This window comes from Taudactylus pleione, unplaced genomic scaffold (genome assembly GCF_031769625.1).
Source record: "Taudactylus pleione unplaced genomic scaffold, aTauple2 ptg000066l, whole genome shotgun sequence".
In the NCBI taxonomy this organism is placed as follows: domain Eukaryota; kingdom Metazoa; phylum Chordata; class Amphibia; order Anura; family Myobatrachidae; genus Taudactylus; species Taudactylus pleione.
In genome coordinates, this window is record NW_028284468.1 from 17,304,858 (window position 1) to 17,325,967 (window position 21,110).

General features: G+C 39.1%; 1 protein-coding gene across 5 annotated transcripts in view; it reads right to left on the minus strand.

The window, feature by feature from the left end:
- Positions 1-313: 313 nt before the first annotated feature.
- The window catches only part of FAM234A (family with sequence similarity 234 member A), an 83,588-nt gene continuing 62,791 nt past the window's right edge, over positions 314-21,110 (minus strand). For all 5 annotated transcript variants that reach the window (XM_088466697.1, XM_088466696.1, XM_088466698.1 and 2 more), the window contains exons 10-12: positions 10,072-10,224; positions 8,813-8,909; positions 314-5,342 (exon numbers count right to left, since the gene is read on the minus strand). In XM_088466697.1, the coding sequence (XP_088322823.1) occupies positions 5,137-5,342; positions 8,813-8,909; positions 10,072-10,224 (456 nt within the window). In that variant the 3' untranslated portion in view covers positions 314-5,136. The remainder of the gene's footprint in view (positions 5,343-8,812; positions 8,910-10,071; positions 10,225-21,110) is intronic.

Sequence of the window (21,110 nt, forward strand, 5' to 3'; positions counted from 1 at the left end):
TAAAACCATATGGCCACCTAACAGCCTACAAAAGTGATTACTCTGATCACTCATTAAATCTAACACAATGGAAATATATATAGCTTGTCAAGACCACTCATCCATCTTCCCCACTAACATATCCAATCATTTGCCCGCAACAAACTATTTGGACACTATCTGCATGCCAACGCCATGCACAATGCATGTGGCCACCGTCTGTTAGATATACATACAATTTGTTTATGTATATTACATGCTTGCTACACGGCGAATGACAGGTCCAAAATACTAGTATATAAATAAAATGTATAAAGCAACAAGATAACAAACAGTGTTTTAATAATTTATTACATTGTGTCATTCAACAACAGGCATAATTTATTGTCATACCTACATCATCACCCACCCGTATTGCATTTGTATGTATAACACATTTCAATGTATATTTACAGTAGGGTTCCGCAACTCCTCAATCACCACAAACAGGTCATGTTTTGAACAATTCCCCAAATATGGACACAAATTCATGTTTTTGGCTAGATCACTAATTATTCCACCAGTCACCATAGAGCAATATCTTAATGTGACCCGCTGGGGAAAATTGAGGACTGTGTTTTAGAAACCTAAATACACAGAAATAGATAAAGGCACATTGCAATAAATATATATATATATTTTAGTCATTGTTATTAATAAATTATCTCATTTCAAACTCATAGGGTAAATTTACTAAAGTGAGAGTTTTTAAAAGTGGAGATGTTGCCCATAGCAACCTATCAGATTCTAGCTATTATCTTCTAGAAGGTGCTAGTTAAATGTTAAGTAGAATCTGATTGGTTGCTATGGGTGGGCAACATCTCCACTTCTAAAAACTCACTTTAGTAAATATATCCCATAGATTTGTAGATTTTAAGTGCAATACGACAAAAGCAGGTTTAATGCCACTAATAAAAAAAAATAAAAAATAAAATAAAATAAACCTTCATTGCATGGTAAAACACAATTCTTGCATGGGCTCTAAATAATATTTTTTGTCTAATCTCTAGAAGACACCAAATGAGTAAACAAATATGAAATAATCCTCAGGAAAGGATGTGTTTAATTTCATCGACAAATGCACTTTTAGGAGGAGATTCAATTGTTTTGGGCGCCGTGATAATTAATGGGCGCCCAATATAGCAAGTCAATTGTTTTTGGGTGCCCATTGCCCCGCTTATCGAGTCCAATTAGACAAGATTTAGCCACGTATTGCGGGTAAACCCATCTAAAAGCTCTGATTAGGGTGCCCAAACCATGGACTTTTCGCACATTTCTGCTTGGCTCCTCAGGAGTGGGCGAGCAGAAATGCATTGACAGCTGCTGGCGCTAACAATTGAATCGACCCCTCTAAAAATGTAAAATGTATTTAAAATCACATTACTACCGTGTACCCATTCAGTTATCCTGCAGACAGACATTTATTACCCCCACCCCCTCTTTTAATTTATAAAACAGAAATATTAACCTCTAGGATTTTGGGCAGAGCAGGAATATTGTGTCAGGAATCTTAGAAGATGAAGCCAACAACTTGGGAGCATGCTGTTTGAGTCACAATTACTAAATATAATGGACCCAACAATATCACATGATGAATTCGTACAAAAACACAGCCAGATGAATATCAAATGAAAACTTAGTGTTGGAAAAATACTTAGGGCTCTATTTACTAAGGAGAGGAAAAATAAAAGACAGAGAAAATCCCTGTACATATCGCTTCTCGATACATACCATAGGGATTTCTCCGTCTTCAGCCTTCAGATAAGAATAGCAGGCCAGAATACGGACCCGCCCTAAGTGACCCAGATGTTAATAACAACAGAAGACATTTACTGTCAAGTGTCTTCTCCAGAGCTGATTTAGCCGCTAGAAGTCTCGTTATCTGCCTCCAGCTGAACAGACAAGAGCCAATCTGGACATCTTGTCTGTAGTTTTGTTCGACTGTAAATGATGTAGATTTAAAACAAAAACTAAAAAGATTCCAGGTGGCTCTGCGGCAAGGAGCCTGGGAGTCATTGCCTCCCAGCTGGTTGTGCAGCAGGAAGGTCGCGATGAGGAGGGAGGGATGTGGAACAGAGCTTATGGGGCAAATTATTGAAATGGATGCTGCGTAACGTGCATGCGCAGTTTAAACAAACCAGGCATACACAGAAGTAATTTAAGGCGCACTATGCATCTCTGCTGACACCGCCGAGGGGGTGACTTTACGTTCATCCTCCACAGCAAGGCAGTTCTTAGTAAACAGAATGGTAACCGCTTGCTGCTTTACCACGTTCACAGGAGAAGCAGAAGTGGCTTGTGGAGTGTTAGTACATGTGGCCCTTACAACTTTATGGCCGGTATCCAATTAACCCAGCGGCAGTTTTCGGGGATTTAGTTTTGCCTGCCTGAGGCAGGTGAAACACAATCCCAGATAAGGGTCGGCTTTCTGGGCTAATTGAATAGCCCCAGGGTAACAATTAGCACCCAAATAATGTTCATGGTAATTGGATACTGGCCTATGTCTTCCAGAAATAGTTGTTATAACCTAAATGACTGGCCTGTAAAAATAAGAACTAAAGGGGCCTATCCATTAGCAGATCTAACTGAAAGACAAAAGACAAAATATTTATCTTTTGAAAATTCCTGGGGCTGCTGTGACAGATATCTGTCATGTACATGACAGATATTTGCAATAGATGAATGATGAACGATATTGGATGACATCATTCTTTGAGTGGATTTTGTTTTATGTTTCTGTTCATTTACATAAAAAAATCGTTCGTTGTTCGCCGCGACAGATATTTCTAATATCTGTCAGCGATAAACGATAATTGACCAACATATTGGAGAGACAAAAGACCCAATTTGTCGTCCGCGGGAGTGCGCATTTTTATCGTTCAGAGCCTTTCCATTAGCAGATAAATTGAACGGCTGAACGATAAATCATTCAGAATGAATGATAAAATGTTCATCTTTCACATTTATCTGCTAATGGATAGGCCCCTTAACTTAGGTAAATCCTAAAGATGCAGTTGAGCCCAAAATAATGATGAAATGTATGGCATTTAGTCACCTCCCAACCTTCTGAGATTTCGGAAAACTACAAGTAATGGGGTTCGGTAAGTTTTGTTGCCATTCATTTTAGACACCATAATGTCGGCAGCTACAAAAAGGTCAATATGAAAAATGTTGACACTGACAAAATGCCTACAGACAATTTTTTTTTATCTTAACCTGAAAATTTCTATGGTCGACATTTCTGACTGTCGACATTTTGACTGTGTTGACCTACTGAGTGTCAACATTGTAATCCTGTTGACATTATAACACATCAATTCATTTGTAGCTTACATACTAAAACTGTTACATATTATTAATGAGTCTCTGAATATATCATTTATAGCAAACAATTTAGCATGGCCTCCAAGCTCTCTGACTTCCAGCATACAGTACATGCATTTCTTTTATACTATCTTTATGAACTTCAGTATATTTAAGAAACAAACACAAACCATACTTGGTTTATAATAATTGTAAAGAGAATAATAATAATAATAATAATTGTAAAGAGAATCTTTCGCATCAGTTCCATCACTGTAATTTTCCTACCACACAGCGGGTCCATTTTCAGTCAGCAGCCAAATAAACTAGCAGTTTATTTTTGGATTGTGGGAGGAACCCATACCTACTTCTGCAACAATTAGTATATGTATTAATTACTGAGCAATCAGCTTTCCAAACTCAATCTAACGTCCATTTCCTAATATTAGTCTAAAATATACACTTTTTATCAATTCAAAATGTGTTCTATGCTCACTGTATAGCGTTAGCAGTACAATAAAGCAAATATTGCAAAAACCTGCATTATAACAAGCTGACTTAATGAACCTAAGGATAGCAGAACAGCCAGCTTCTTAATATACAAGAAACATTTGCAATTGTGCTGATCATACAGTAATGCTCAGTAGACCCTACTCTTGGCAAAAATGTGGAGTCACCGAGAAGTATTAAGTGGTAATAAGTACACTTACCCTAGTATCAGGGTATATAGAAAGTATGGATTTCAAGTATGGATTTTACCCTTAAAATTGTATTGTAGCATTATATAAAACCCTAGTATCAGGGTATATAGAAAGTATGGATTTCAAGTATGGATTTTACCCTTAAAATTGTATTGTAGAATTATATAAAACCAATTTTGATATAATGAAATACACGTATGGGCATCATGTGTTAATGCGTTATAAATAGACAATTGTGGTAATATTACTTTTTTTTCTAAAACTTTCTATCAAAGACAAATGTAAGACATACATTCATATTCCAAGACAGGAGGCTTCAGCACATCTCTATCTGTTTATGACAGCTCTCCATAGACAAACTAATTACCAACACATAATCTGTTTATAAAGCAGGTATTAAAAATATGCTAAGTTTACAACCTTCTTCTCACCAGACTCTTAGTTTAAAAATCTGAAATGAAAAAGTCACTGTATGTCATGATGTTGTTGTTACATACTGTTACATTTATTTTACTGGCAGAACTACAGGTGTCCGTGCTGTACCCACATACAGTACACCCATGTACAGTTATATTTTTATTATCAAGTAGAATAGATGCAAGAACAACATTGTCAAACATTACATGCCTCAGAGGCTATCATTCATAGTAAAGGCATGATGGAGATTTTGTTAGAAGGAATTTCAAGTAAAACGATCAGAATACAATGTACATATTCATCAATTACAATACTCTGTATAATGTGAATCGTCCACACATCATGCCCACTGACTCCCTGCCTCATGTCTGTACAGTTTTAAAACTCGCTTGCTGCAGTCTAGTGACCTCATATTGTTGGGAGGTATTTCTCATTTTTAATTTAAAAATGCCAGGCTAGCATCAATATACATATAGTGGTGACTTCTCAGAGTATACCACCCCAAGGTCATAAGGAAAAGAGACAATTTATTTTTACTCCATCAATACCTTCAACAAGCTGAACAACTTTTTTATTTCACTATTACAAAATTACTCTTGCATCTTACATTGCACAGACATTCTTACATCCTCAACACAGGAGGATAACAGAAGATGAGAAAAGCACACTTAGATTTTGCCGCGCTGGTTCCTCCCGGCTAGTGACTAGAGAATCTCATCCTAAAAAAATGATCTCTTATCTCTTCAGTATTGACTTCTCCGCTTCCAAACCATATGACTTTTCCATTACTGATACCTTCCTTTAATTTTTGCTTGGAAACAGTCAATGTGCCAGGTTTCTGGATCACGTTAGGTCCGGTCAGCAGAACATAACAAGCATGCCGGCTATGCTCAAACAATTCCGCTGAAATAAGCAAAGGAGAAAGAGCAGTTTGAACAGAAACTAGAGCCACAGTTCTTTTAACTGCAACAACTGCATACCAATGCCATGGTTACCGAACACTCAATTGCAGTAACAGATGGCTATGTCACATATAATTCAAAAGTTTATTGAAACCATCAAAGGGCAATTGTAGCATCAGAAATCAGTAGTAAGACAGTTTATAATAACTTACTCTCATCTTTCGGAACACATTGAATGAAACTGTGTCCTAAAATCATTTAGGGGCATATTCAATTAGCCGCGGGGCTAATTGTCGCGCTGGACGGGATTCAATTAGCAGGGATTCCACGCGCGGGTGTCCCTGAGACCCCGTGTGCGAGTCCCCGCTGTTTGACTTTACCTCGCACCTCATGTAGGTGCGAAGTAAAATCAGCGTGAGGCCGCCCTATTCGGCCTTGCACGAGAGGTTATTACACACTGATTCCGCAGTTCTCGTGAGAGTCCCGGTCTAATGACGCGGGGACTTTAGCCTGTCAATTAGCCACGGGTGAAATCCTGCAGCTAATTGAATATGCCCCAGATTGTAAGCACTCATGAGCACGGCCTTTTTCCTTCATAAATAAAATCTAATAACTATGCCTGGTATAAATGTGAATTCTCATGATTAATATGATCTTATGGCTTGCATTACGCATTTATCAGCCCATGATTCAGCTTGCACCTTCATGGGCTGTGAGCAGTCAGCATTCTGTGAGCTGGGATCACACTTAACTGAATCCTCCCTTAAGTGCTGCCTTTCAGGGAGGTCACAAAGGATCAAAAACCCTGTATCGATTTACAAAACAAAGCCCAAAAGATCACTGAAAGTCACATTTTGCTGCCAATTGCCTATGAATTACCCATGATTCTTCTCTTAAATAGAGTTGCACTGTCATTGTAGTAGTGCTGCCTTCTTTCCCTGCAATAATTGGTTCATATACTAGCAGATAGACAGTTTGACTTTTAGGAATCAATTGAAATTAGCCGCAAGGGGGAAGAGTCGCCGTTGCAACAGCGTGGAAAAGCCAGCAACGGCCCCACAGCTCACCAGCCTCGCAGCCCAATCTATCCTGGAAATGTGGATGTTCGTACACAGCTCTACAAAGCACTTACTTGTGGCTGTGACTAAGTGAGTTGAGCCCTTAATTGGAATGTTAAAATAGTAAATAAGCAAGGTCTTCAAACATGATGCAAGTAATCACTCTACTTTTCTGCCACCCCTCTGCCTATCCATTTCCTGCACATGAGATAAAGTCTGCCAGCATAAAACTAAATAATATCTATGGCAAGATATAAATTATGCACATGGACGAGAGCTGCCTTATGTGGCAAAAGGAATGGGTATGAAGTCCCGACCGGTTCATAACCCGACGCCGGGAGCCCGAAGGGAAAAGATCCCAGCAGGGCAGGTAAGTACTCTATCCCTACCCCACTCCCCCCCCCTAACCCTCCATTAGTGGTGCCTTCTTCCCCCTTACCACACCCTAAACCTACCCCTCTCGGGAGTGTCTAACCCTAACCCTCCCCCTCAGGGGTTCCTAACCCTAACCTCCCCCCCAAAACCTAAAGCTAACTTCCACCCGGCTAATGCTAAGGGTGCCCGGACTTACCTCGTTCAGTTCGGCGTTGGGATTAAGATAGGTGTTGGTATTTCGACGCCTATCTTAAATTCCTTGTCGGGATTCGGATGTCGGTATTGAGACCGGCGGCCGCAACCCAGTGGCAAACAGTAATGTAAGGTCTCATTCAAGATTTTATTTGGTGCTACACACTAGGAGTCAAAATTCAATCTCTTTTATCCAAAGTATATATAGTGACTGCCAACCATTTTGTCTAGACACCTTTAATACAGATGTGCCATGAATAAGTGAATCTTGTGGTATTTGTCACAACACTCAGAAGGTTGGGGAACACTGAACTCTAAGTAACAGTAAATATAAAAGCTAGGATGAAGCTACACAACGTAGCAAGCTACTCCACAGTCACAATAATCTGCACACTTGATGTTTAAGATAGGAGGGGATTTCAAATTACCACTACCTCACTTTACTCCCTGTATTTTATGTAATAATTGGTGGTGACAACAATCTGCTAATTATCTCTAAAAGGGTCTGTATGAACAAAAACATTAAATTGCGCATATGCTTATACAATCAGCACTTGTGAAACAACATTATTTACTTGGAATCATTATACACACACAAGTCCCAAAAGTCCTTTAAATAAAGAACAGAGCGGTACTCCAGTTTAAAGCAGTAAAAAAGTGCTATATTCAAGTCATTACAATGGTGATAACAATATCATTGACGTTTCAAAGTCATATAGACTTTTTCCTCAGGATGTATCACAACATAGTGTCCAAACAAGCAAAGTTTGCTTGTTTGGACACCATTGTAATGACTTGAATATAGCACTTTTTTACTGCTTTAAACTGGAGTGCCGCTCTGTTCTTTATTTAAAGGACTTTTGGGACTTGTTATTTTTGTTTGAGAAGGCACCCTATCTTTGCACAATTTATCCTGAGTGCGAGGCTGACCAGGGATCTATATATATACACATATATATATATATATATATATATACATACATATACATAAATGTATAGGCAGAAACTATACTAAAAACTCACCTCCAAGGGGCACCTAATGGACACTGAAGACCAGGGGTGGCAGAGGGGAGGAGCATTTGTCTTACAGTTATGGTAGTCTAGTGTTATCTCCTTCAGACCCCTCTGACAACCCATGGTAAACAGTGGCATCACTAGGGAGGTGGAGACTGCAATGGGTGTCACCATCCAAGGGGGTGACACCAAAATGCCAGCTGCTTCTCAGTGACCAGGAGCCGGGCACTGCACTGTGATGTTTTTGCACAGCGACAGCTCCCAGTCACTGAGGAGGAGCCAGCAGTGCAGGGAGAGTCTCTGGGGGGGCAGCCTGGCATCTCTGGGAGTGCTGGGCACACCCCGAGATTTATGAAACTGGGAATTTGCCATGAGGACACACCCCTTCCCCGTGAGGTCCAGCACTGGGTGTCACCGACCTCAGTGATGCCACTGATGGTGAGCAGTGTCCCCCAGATTGGATGATGGATTGGAGAAATTATGCAGTAGGATCTGGATATAAGGTATCAAGCAGAGAGAGCTAAGATTCTCTGTCTCTTACCAGAATGATCTGACTTATTTCCATATTGTTTTTAATGTTTTTTAAATAGAAAACTACTTTGATTACTATAGTGTATGTATGGTAGTGGGTACTATTTGCACTACCTGAATTCAATATCTGATGCTTGTACTACTATAGGGACAAGATTATTCTACCTATACACCTGATCACTAGGGATATAAAAATATTTATATTAATATTTTTGGACTGAATTACAGTAGTTTACATTAATCCTTACAGTAAATAAGTATATTGTGGAAAATGCTGGCTTTTCACAATCTGAAAACTTACCACCAAACTTAATTATATTTTCAGTATGGTTGTTTAGTTGAAGAAGAGCATTCGGTTGTGTTGGGTGAAACATGTAGAGGTTTTCCTTTGGCTCCATCTACAATCAAACCAAGTGAACAATCAATTTATGAACGGGTGAGCTATATGGGCTGATTCAATTAAGCTTCACTCACTACCTCATAGAAGCCAGAGTCTGCTTGCAGTTTATGGAGGAACCAGCCTACTGTAACTTTCCGGATTAATTGAATCCAGCCCATAGATAAATTAATACAATTCTGACACTATTTTAGAAAATGCACCTGAAACAGCATTTTTATACCTATTTTTAGTATAAAAATCACATTACAAAAATGGTCTTCAGAACTGAAGAAAGAAATAATTCAATGGTTCAAATGAAAAACAAGGCAATATTAAACAGAATTATACCCTGTATGGCAGGCAGGTCATACATTTCATATTTTCACATTTATATTGTGGCTACTATATATCGTTATTTGCTGACTAACAAATGTTGAACCAATATTCTAAATATATATAATCAGTTTTTAGATGTTTCTATTATTCAGCAATTTAATTTGCACTGATGCTTCATTGTAATTTATTTACAATGTATTAAATTATAGTAATGTAAATAAAAATATAAATGTAATCAATATTAAACTCAAGAAACACATAAAAAGGTTAATTAACCCCATAAGAAATGTAGCAAATGATCCCTACAATTAATGCTGCTTATATACAGTTTTAACTACTTAATAGCAGGTCCTGTTTCATTCTGTATCCTAAAGTTATTGATAAAGCTACTAATAATATTTACAAATACATGTAAAAATGTCTCTATAACCTAACTACAATGTGGCATATATTAGTTATAGATTCTATTAGCTGAATTAAGCAATTTTCTGTCAATGTCACTACTGCTCCACTCATTATAGAATATCCCTCATGCCTTCCTGAAACTTTACTATACATCTTTCTAATGGCATTAATGACTTTGAATTCTGTGTAATTCAAGCATGACATGAATATGGTAATAAAACCTTGACACCTGTTTTTTTAGCAACTGAAAACTATACCGCATACTGCGGTTGTGTTGGTCTCTATTTTACTAATGACAGCGTATATAATGCTCTAGCTCGGAGAAGGCAAGGTTAACAGTGTATAACGGTGGTGTAGATGAAACAGAAACACTGTTATCAACATGTATTTTGTGCAGGGATTTCACACTCAATGTCTCCAGTAAGTGGACATAAACTTACAGTGCTGTTGGAATCTGTAGCGTACTCTCCCCAGAATAGAAAAAATGAGCGATGGTCTCCAGTATTCAATGCAGCAGGGTTTTGTCTGCCAACTCCCAAATTCATTTCAACCTCCCACTGTATAGCTCCACTGTAGCTGTCTACAATAATTACCTGAACCAAAAATTTAAAGTGTGAATTAGTTTACAATCAAAAAGTATAATAACCCCCTCCAAAAGAAATAAAAATAAAATACACTCAGGTGCATAAACATTGGGACATTGACAGAATTTTCATATTTTGTCCTCTATTCACCACCACAATGGCTTTGAAATGAAACAAACAAGATGTGCTTTAACTACAGACTTTCAGATTTAATTTGAGGGTAATTACATCCAAATCAGGTGTAGGAATTACAACGGTTTCTCTATGTGCCTCCCACTTTTTAAGGAGCCAAAAGTAATGGGACTACCAACGCAAAAGCTATTTCATGGACAGGTGTGGGCTATTCCCTCATTATTTCATTATCAATTAAGCAGGTAAAGGGTCTGGAGTTGATTCTAGGTGTGACATTTGCATTTGGAATCAGTTGCTGTCGACTCTCAAAATGAGATCCAAAGAGCTGTCACTATCAGTGAAGCAAGCCATCATTAGGCTGAAAAATCAAAACAAACCCATCAGAGAGATAGCAAAAACATTAGGTGTGGCCAAATCAACTGTTTGGAACATTCTTAAAAAGAAAGAATGCACCGGAGAGCTCAGCAATACCAAAAGACCCGGAAGACCACGGAAAACAACTGTGGTGGATGACAGAAGAATTATTTCCCTGGTGAAGAAAAACCCCTTCACAACAGTTGGCCAAATCAAGAACACTCTCCAGGAGGTAGGTATATATGGGTCAAAGTCAACAATCAAGAGAAGAATTCACAATAGTGAATATAGAGGGTTCACCACAAGATGTAAACCATTGGTGAGCCACAAAAACAGGAAGACAAGATTAGAGTTTGCCAAACAACATCTAAAAAAGCCATTACAGTTCTGGAACAACATCTTATGGACAGATGAGACAAAGATCAACTTGTACCAGAGTGATGGGAAGCGAAGAGTATGGAGAAGGAAAGGAACTGCTCATGATCTAAAACATACCACCTTATCAGTGAAGCATGGTGGTGGTAGTGTCATGGCGTGGGCATGTATGGCTGCCAATGGAACTGGTTCCCTTGTATTTATTGATGATGTGACTGCTGACAAAAGCAGCAGAATGAATTCTGAAGTGTTTCGGGCAATATTATATGCTCATATTCAGTCAAATGCTTCAGAACTCATTGGACGGCACTTCACAGTTCAGATGGACAATGACCCGAAGCATACTGCAAAAGCAACCAAAGAGTTTTTTTAAGGCTAAAAAGTGGACTGTTATGCAATGGCCAAGTCAATCCCCTGACTTGAATTCGATTGAGCATGCATTTCACTTGATGAAGACAAAACTGAAGGGAAAATGCCCCAAGAACAAGCAGGAACTGAAGACATTTGCAGTAGAGACCTGGCAGAGCATCACCAGGGATGAAACCCAGCGTCTGGTGATGTCTATGCGTTCCAGACTTCAGGCTGTAATTGCCTGCAAAGGATTTGCAACAAAGTATTAAAAAGTGAGTTAGATTTAGGATTGTTTAATTTGTCCCATTACTTTTGGCCCCTTAAAAAGTGGGAGGCACATATAGAAACAGTTGTAATTCCTACACTGTTCACATGATTTGGATGTAATTACCCTCAAATTAAATCTGAAAGTCTGCAGTTAAAGCACATCTTGTTTGTTTCATTTGAAAGCCATTGTGGTGGTGAATAGAGGCCAAAATATGAAAATTCTGTCAATGTCCCAATATTTATGCACCTGACTGTAGGTGTTTGACTAATTTGTTACATATACACACATAAGTATAACACACATATAAATAACACTTGCCATAGCGATTCATATGGATATTAGAAGGCAGGGGCTTTCTCTGATCATCATCATATGAATGGATACAATGGAAAGGAGGGAAAAAGGAGCATTCATTTTGGGGCACTCCATGTACAATATTTTTTTAATTACATTTTATGCAGGGTTTATTAAGTTCTCTTAAAACATAATTTGTTAAGCTTATCAGTCCTCATTGTATGAAGTAGCTAACTATTATAGGGAATATAATAAAATAAGATGGTTGTGTTTAGAAAAAAAAAAAAAAAAGTTTTAAAAATTAAGAAATTGAAGATTCCCATTAGCGATTCAAATTTCGTGAGCAAAATTTATCTCATTATAGTTATCTGATCGTGCCAAGTTTTACCAAGATGCTCTGAGAGATTGATTATCATTTGGATTTAATAAGTACAATGACACTTGGTTTTATTGAAATTAAATTTAGTGGTTCACTTTTTTCATTTAATAAGGAGTATGTAACATTCATAGTGGCAGCTTTCCAAATGAACACTGAAGTGATGACATGGTTTGTACAGATGCTATTTACAGTAGTTTAATCATATATTTAAATCCCTTGTGTATTTTAATTTCATAGTAGTTGAAAGGCTACTTGAAAATAATACTACTCGTATGTATTTGGTGATCCACCAGGACCTGGAGGGAGATGCAGTCAGAATGCCGACCGCTGGGTTTCCGGTGGTCAAAATGTAGACTCTGGAATCCCGAAACTTGTCCGAATACTGGTGCTGGCATCCCGACCACTGGAATCCCGAAGGTTAGTACTGGGGTTAGGGGCAGGGTTAAGATAAGGCACTAGGTGGAGGGTTAGATAAAGGATGCGGGGGGAGGTTAGGTTTAGGCTGCGTGGAGGGAAGGTTAGGTTCAGTCACTAGGGGGGGAGGTTAGATTTAGGCCCCGGGGAGAGAGGGTTTGGGGTAGGGGTTAGGCTTACTTACCTGGGGGCATTAGCATTCTAACCTGGTCGGGATGCAGGAGTTGGGAATCTGACCGCCAGCATCCTGTACCTAACCCCTTAGAGGAGGCAATTCAATTGTTTCGCCGGCTGCTCTTTTTTTTTAAGCCGCTGGCATCTGCATTTCTACTCACACCCTCAGGAGAGTGAGCAAAAATATGCGAGAAAACCTTGGTTAGGGCTCATTGGACGGCGCTTCAGAACCAGGACTTTAGACAGGTTTAGCTGTTTTACACTGCTAAACCCGGTCTAATAGGGCGATAATTATGAGCGCCCAGAACAACTGAATTGCAAAACTTGGCTCTCAATAATTATCGCCGCCCACTTAACAATTGAATCGTCCTGGTAATGTCTGCCACATATTTGGATGGGTGTTCTTGATATTATCGACAATACGCTGCTTTTTTGAATAAAAAAAAGACAAATGAAAATATTAAAACAGGCAAGAAAGAAAACACCTCTACAGAAGGTAGGAAACCATCATTGTACCAGTGCATACAGAATTGTTACAGGATTGGCAAAAAGCTGCTAGCAGGAGCAAGGACAGCATTAACAGACTGCATTAGATGTAGGAACATGCTGAATCATGTGGCAAGCAAGACCTCAGGTAAGGAGTTATAATGTCTCTTCCTTCAGCTTTTCACAAACCTCGGTCCTGAAGGTATACTAATAGCACATGTTTAAGGATAGCTATGCTTGAGCACAGATGATTAAATCAAAATAACTGAGGGCCTGATTCAGATAGAGCGCTATGCCGATGTTTGCGTAGTTGACCACTGTTTTTTTGTACTGCGTATGAGTCAGTCGCACTGTGCATGTATTGCGATGGTTTACCAACAGCGCATGTAGTGAGGATTTGGACGCAGAGTGATTGACAGTTAGGGCTCACTTATAGGAGGTAGCGGGTGCGGCTTGAGAAATTCGCGTATTACACGTTTTGTGTACATGCTGCAGCCAGCTAGTGCGTCTTTGGATACAGTTTCCCTGACCCCGGCGTCTTAGTTATGGACATTCTAAACAACCATAGAGTTGTTCAGAAGTTTGATGATGCGATAAATGTGCGTCTTTGTATGCAAGCGGTGGATCAGAGGTGCCGGCAACGAGTGTCTCTGTACAACACACAGCGGCTGCGGCATTAGCATAACTTCTCAGTAGCGCTGCGTACAAAGATGCAGTTGCTACAGGATTTGCATCCGTCTCTGAATGAGGCCCTGAGGTACTAATTAAATCACCTGTGCTCAAGTATGGCTATCCTTAAAGCATTGTTAGGGTAATCCCCTGTAATTTAAATATATTGCTGAACATGCTTTATGCTGGGTACACACTATACAGATATATCTGCAGATGATGGTTGTTAATACACACTGAATGGCCATCATCCGCTTCTGGTCATGGGTCCCCCCTCCCCATGGCCTCTGCTGCATGTGTATGGGCCATCGGCAGACCACCCGTACACACTGGCAGATGGCCAGATATATCTGGAGAACACAGCAGACGCGATGTGTCTGTGAACAACGTCATTCACAGACATATCGCGGGTATACACTGGCTGATGGGCAGCAGATATATTCAATTGATCGGCCAATATATCTGTCAGTGTGTACCCAGCTTTAGACTCTGCCCCAGTTAGTTGTTAGGCTGAGAGAAGGGAAAAAAAATCAATTTGATCACCCAAGGAAAACACAATACTGTCTGGAGGTTTCTGTCAACTATAAACTCCTACCCCATGGTCATATACATAACCTTCAAGAGGGATTTGGACGATCTTCTACAAAAAACTCCTGATCATTTTCCCACTTTCATTGGAAAACAGAAAGCACTTACTAAAGAATATCCCTTAACTCTGTTATTATATATGGTTGCAAAAATACACAGGAACACATGGAGCAGACCAACAATCTCTGCCCGGGATTACTTGTATCAACCAGTCTCATTCGCTTTGGACATTTTTATAAACATATATTTAAAACCACATACAAGGATTCTGCTATTAATTTATTCATGGACCTCTTGAAATTGGATCGCAAAAATTATTTGCAAACGTCTGGCTGTGTGACAGGTTCCAAAGTGGCCTCATCATACACAAACGCATTCATGTTTATGGTTGAGGATTACATTTTCTTCCCTTATAAGAGTGTTATTGTAAAGATGAGACTTTAATAAAGTTTGCAAGTCCATATAAACGTATATCTTTTTTTACAGATAGATGCTATGGGGTCTATTTACTAAGCAGTGTTAGGAGACAAAGTAAAAGGAGATAAGGTACTAGCCAATCAGCTCCCAACTGTCATTTTTCAAACACAGCCTGTGACATGGCAGTTAGGAGCTCATTGGCTGGTACCTTATCTCATTTCACTTTGTCTCCTAACACTGCTTAGTAAATAGACCCCTATATCTTGATTCATGTTATTCTATTCCCAGTGTGCTCTTTTATGAGTACTGTGCCCTCTAGTGGGTAAATGATGTATCTGATCCTTTATATGGCGATTGTTTTTCAAGTGTATAATTTATTCTCTCCTTTATAATATATATCTGCTCAACTAAAATGTAATTTATTACAGTGTATGGCACGGTCATTATTACTCATATACTGTCTCTGTATATAGTTATTAAATATTTTTCCCCTGGTTGCTATGGTGACTGGTGCCATAAGTGATGTCATCAGCGAGTGCCGTCCTGTAATCACAAGTGGTGAAGGGTAAATAGAAATATAAGGTTACTGTTTTTTGTATATATTTCTCCCTGAAAAAAATCCACTTCTGAACACGTAAACGGATTTCTCTTCAGTGTCTGTGTAATTTACCTCCGAGTGTTGCCGCTTTCGTATTGTCATGTATATGACCGTTTACAGTTTATCTAGGACAATCGAGTGAAATATAAACTTTGCAGTATACAGTTAGTGCTAAATGTATAGGACTTTGTCACTTTCTTGTCACAAGCATGCCATCCTGGAAAGACTATTCCATGATTTCCCTGTTTACTGGAAGTAGCCATAAGAACTGCCAGCACAGTTGGTGCCATTTCAGAAGAATTGAAATCTTGCCCCCTACCAGACTCTGCGGAGGTTGGTCTAGACAAAAGTGGTTGGGAGACTTTTGGCTTTACAGCTTGCTGTCTTTACTCCTGAAGGAATTACAAGGCTATTGGCAGACAAAACAGAAGTTTTCTGCTTTTCAGTACACAATGAATACTAACTTCAATTATTTTCCTGAACAAGAAAATCTTTTGGTTAATTTCTGAACTCTAAATGATAGAAGTCCTGACGACTGCTAAGCAAACTAATCAATAACCAAATAACAGTATATTACCCAATGTTTGTAAATAATGAGCGATCACACTAGCGCACTGAGGTACTGATCGGGTGAGCTACAAATCACAGAGGTTTGTCCCTGTGTGTGTGTGTGTATATAATATATATATATATATATATATATATATATACATATATATATATATACATATACATATACACAGTCAGGTCCATAAATATTGGGACATTGACAGAATTTTCATATTTTGTCCTCTATTCACCACCACAATGGCTTTTAAATGAAACAAACAAGATGTGCTTTAACTGCAGACTTTCAGATTTAATTTGAGGGTAATTACATCCAAATCAGGTGAACGGTGTAGGAATTACAACGGTTTCTATATGTGCCTCCCACTTTTTAAGGGGCCAAAAGTAATGGGACAAACTAAACAATCCTAAATCTAACTTTCACTTTTAATACTTTGTTGCAAATCCTTTGCAGGTAATTACAGCCTGAAGTCTGGAACGCATTGACATTACCAGACGGTGGGTTTCATCCCTGGTAATGCTCTGCCAGGCCTCTACTGCAAATGTCTTCAGTTCCTGCTTGTTCTTGGGGCATTTTTCCTTCAGTTTTGTCTTCATCAAGTGAAATGCATGCTCAATCGGATTCAGGTCAGGGGGATTGACTTGTCCATTGCATAACATTCCACTTTTTAGCCTTAAAAAACTCTGTGGTTGCTTTTGCAGTATGCTTCGGGTGTTTGTCCATCTGCACTGTGAAGCGCCATCCAATGAGTTCTGAAGCATTTGACTGAATATGAATAATATTGCCCGAAACACTTCAGGATTAATTCTGCTGCTTTTGTCAGCAGTCACATCATCAATAAATGCAAGGGAACCAGTTCCATTGGCAGCCATACATGCCCACGCCATGACACTACCACCACCATGCTTCACTGATGAGGTGGTATGTTTTGGATCATGAGCAGTTCCTTTCCTTCTCTTTTCATCCCATCACTCTGGTACAAGTTGATCTTTGTCTCATCTGTCAATAGGATGTTGTTCCAGAACTGTAATGGCTTTTTTAGATGTTGTTTGGCAAACTCTAATCTGGTCTTCCTGCTTTTGTGGCTCACCAATGGTTTACATCTTGTGGTGAACCCTCTATATTCACTCTTGTGAAGTCTTCTCTTGATTGTTGACTTTGACACATATACAGCTACCTCCTGGAGAGTATTCTTGATTTGGCCAACTGTTGTGAAGGGGTTTTTCTTCACCAGGGAAATCATTCTTTTGTCATCCACCACAGTTGTTTTCCGTGGTCTTCCGGGTCTTTTGGTGTTGCTGAGCTCTCCGATGCGTTCTTTCTTTTTAAGAATGTTCCAAACAGTTGATTTGGCCACACCTAATGTTTTTGCTATCTCTCTGATGGGTTTGGTTTGATTTTTCAGCCTAATGATGGCTTGCTTCACTGATAGTGACAGCTCTTTGGATCTCATATTGGGAGTTGACAGCAACTGATTCCAAATGCAAATGTCACACCTAGAATCAACTCCAGACCTTTTACCTGCTTAATTGATAATGAAATAACGAGGGAATAGCCCACACCTGTCCATGAAATAGCTTTTGAGTTGATAGTCCCATTACTTTTGGTCCCTTAAAAAGTGGGAGGCACATATTGAAACTGTTGTAATTCCTACACCGTTCACCCGATTGGATGTAATTACCCTCAAATTAAATCTGAAAGTCTGCAGTGAAATCACATCTTGTTTGTTTCATTTCAAAGCCATTGTGGTGGTGAATAGTGGACAAAATATGAAAATTCTCTCAATGTCCCAATATTTATGGACCTGACTGTGTATATATTAGGGATGTGCAGGCTCGGTTCTACTCGGTTCCGTTCGGTTCTTTTTACCGGATCTTATTGGGTTTCAGCTGTCACGAGTTTTGGATAGCCAATAAGGTTCGGTAAAAAGAACCGAACGGAACCGAGTAGAACCGAGCCTGCACATCCCTAGTATATATATATATATGCAAAAAAAGGAAGAGCTATCAAAGGTAATCAAGGTAGATTGAGCTCAACCCTTAGATGATGACTATTGAATGCAATTGCAACAAATGAACCTGAAGCTGTGCATAGTTATGTTCAAGTTATTTTAATTTCCAAGTGTAATGAAAGTATAACAAACAAATAAATACATAAATAAATGATACAGCAAGTAACGTCAATATGAACAAAATATATGAAAATCAAATAGTAAAAATGTAATTAAAATACAAATAAACAAAAAACACAATGACAAAACCACTGGTGGTTTCTACTATTGCGGCAGACGCATCGCCTGTACTACCACAGGCAGAAGAAGCACGAAACCAACTCATAGAGTAATCTCTACCACCAACAAACAAGAATTCAATATTAAAGACACCATTTCCTGCAACAGTAAGGGAGTCATTTACATGTTAGAATGCCCATGCCCGACACAATATATAGGCAGGACAATCAGACCATTAAAAACAGGCTAAATGAACATGTACAGAACATCAGAAAAGGGACAGAGGATCATCCCCTATCCTCACACTTTCACAAATACCACAACTGTGACCCTAAACAACTCAGATTCACAGGCATTAAAATCGTCAAACCTAACTGGAGGGGAGGTGATTTTGTCAAAGCAATTAATAGAGAGGAATTGAAATACATGATAGAGATGGGGACATTACACCCTATAGGTCTGAACAGGGACAATGAAATAAGGTCTATTATATGCAAGTAGAATAAACACATGATGTTTGAATCACATATAGTGTTATCATTATCTAAACCCTAGCAGATAATGTACACTAATCGCTCATAGTCTGTACAAAAAAATCAAGATCCATATTCAACAGTTATCAACTATCACATTATAAATACAATTAAACAGCAAGAGACATCCAACAGTTAATAACCTGGTATGTATTAAAGCAAGTTTTCCACACAGGATTACCTCATATTGAAGGTCAGGAATGACACTGGACTTATTTACCAATTAGAACATTGATCACCCAACCAATTAGGTAAGGGGTGTGCCTTATACAGGTCTTATATACTGACCTACAAAAGCAAGACTCTCACTACTCCCAATATCTCCCAGAGGAAGGTCCGCACAGGATTGAAACGCGTTGGAGACAGCAACCTAACAGCCACACTACTTTGTTCCAGAATACTACATTCAAGTGCTGATTACACTGATCACGCTAGCGGCTGAGCAGCATAGCGCTCCGGGCCAGGATGTAACGTGACCTGACACGTAACAGAAGGAAGATCCAGGAAGACGCCGCGGCTACGGAGCTCCCATCCACAGAGGAGAGGAGGTAGGAGACAGAGGGCAAGAGACACAGCAGGTGAGTCCCACAGAGTGGAGGGGGTATGCGGCACAGGCTTGGACAAGCCGACACTGCATTTATCCCCTCCCCAGACAACGGCAATACAGTCTGCAGCGCAGGTACCCCTGTCATTGTAGGCGTGGAGCCGCACACCTCCGTAGGTCCTGCACAGACCACGTTAGCCGGTCACAGGGGTCACTTCATGTACTCAGCCACTACTCTCCCTTAAACACCCACTCTGTAAAGAAGACTGAGACACCATTCTACATCAGGATACCATACTAACACACCGGTACTGGACACTGCGGGACGCCGCAATCCAGACATTTATAACATATAACAGGACCTTAAGTGCATCACTTGGATACAAAAGTTTACAGACATTTGGAAATAATTAACTTTATTCTGCTACCAAGAACCAGATGCTAAAATTCTATAATTCTTTTCCACACCTAGTTAAATAATCAGCATACGTATGTTTCTGGATCCACAAACAACAGAGTTGTGAGCCAATCAGCTCACCTCCCATTTGTTGATACAGCTATTGTGTTTTTCGTTTATTTGTATCTTAATTACATTTTTAACTATTTGATTTTCATATATTTTGTTCATATTGACGATACTTGCTGTGCCATTTATTTATTTATTTGATTGTTATACTTTCATTACACTTGGAAAGTAAAATATCTTTAACATAACCATGCACAGCTTCAGGTTTATTTGTTACAATTGCAGTCAATAGTCATTATATAAGGGTTGAGCTCAATCTACCTTGATTACCTTTGGTATCTCTTCCTTTTTTTTTACCCAATATTTGGAAATAAGTTTATAAATAAAATACACCCAAACATCTTAAAAGTAACTATCTAGGCTTCAAAGTTTGCAGTTTACTCACTAAGAAGAGATTTGGTTCCGAGCTGACTCGCAATGTCCTAAATGTCATTTGAACGTGGGAAACTTTTGGCATCTATTGGGGGCTTGTCCCGTTATTAGTTCTTTCTGGAAGGAAGTAATTTGTATAATGGTATCCCTCATGATGTACTCACTCTTTATGGTTTGTACACTGACAGTAATAGAGGATAAGCTAGACAAACATACCAAGCAATATGTTATTAATTTGTGCATGCTTGCAAAAGTATGTATAGCCAGATCATGGATGGCCCCTGAGGGACCAACAATAGGAGCATGGGTATCTTTGGTAATCGAAACTGTAGCTCATGAGAAGTTTATCTAGTTAGAAAAACAGAGACAAAGTTTCATCATATCTGGGATAAATGGCTAGATTCGTCACACGTGCGGGTTAGAGAGAATGAATACGTTTGGGGTACAGGTGGTTAATGGTGATGAAGATACATGACCTTGATACACATGTGTAAACCCTGTGGCAGTGATGTATACCAGAATATGTGTTGAAATGTTTCATTTGTTATGGCTACTTGTTAATTCGCAAGTCTGTTAACTTGTGTGCTAGAGTTGCCAAGGACCATCTGTCAGTTATATATATG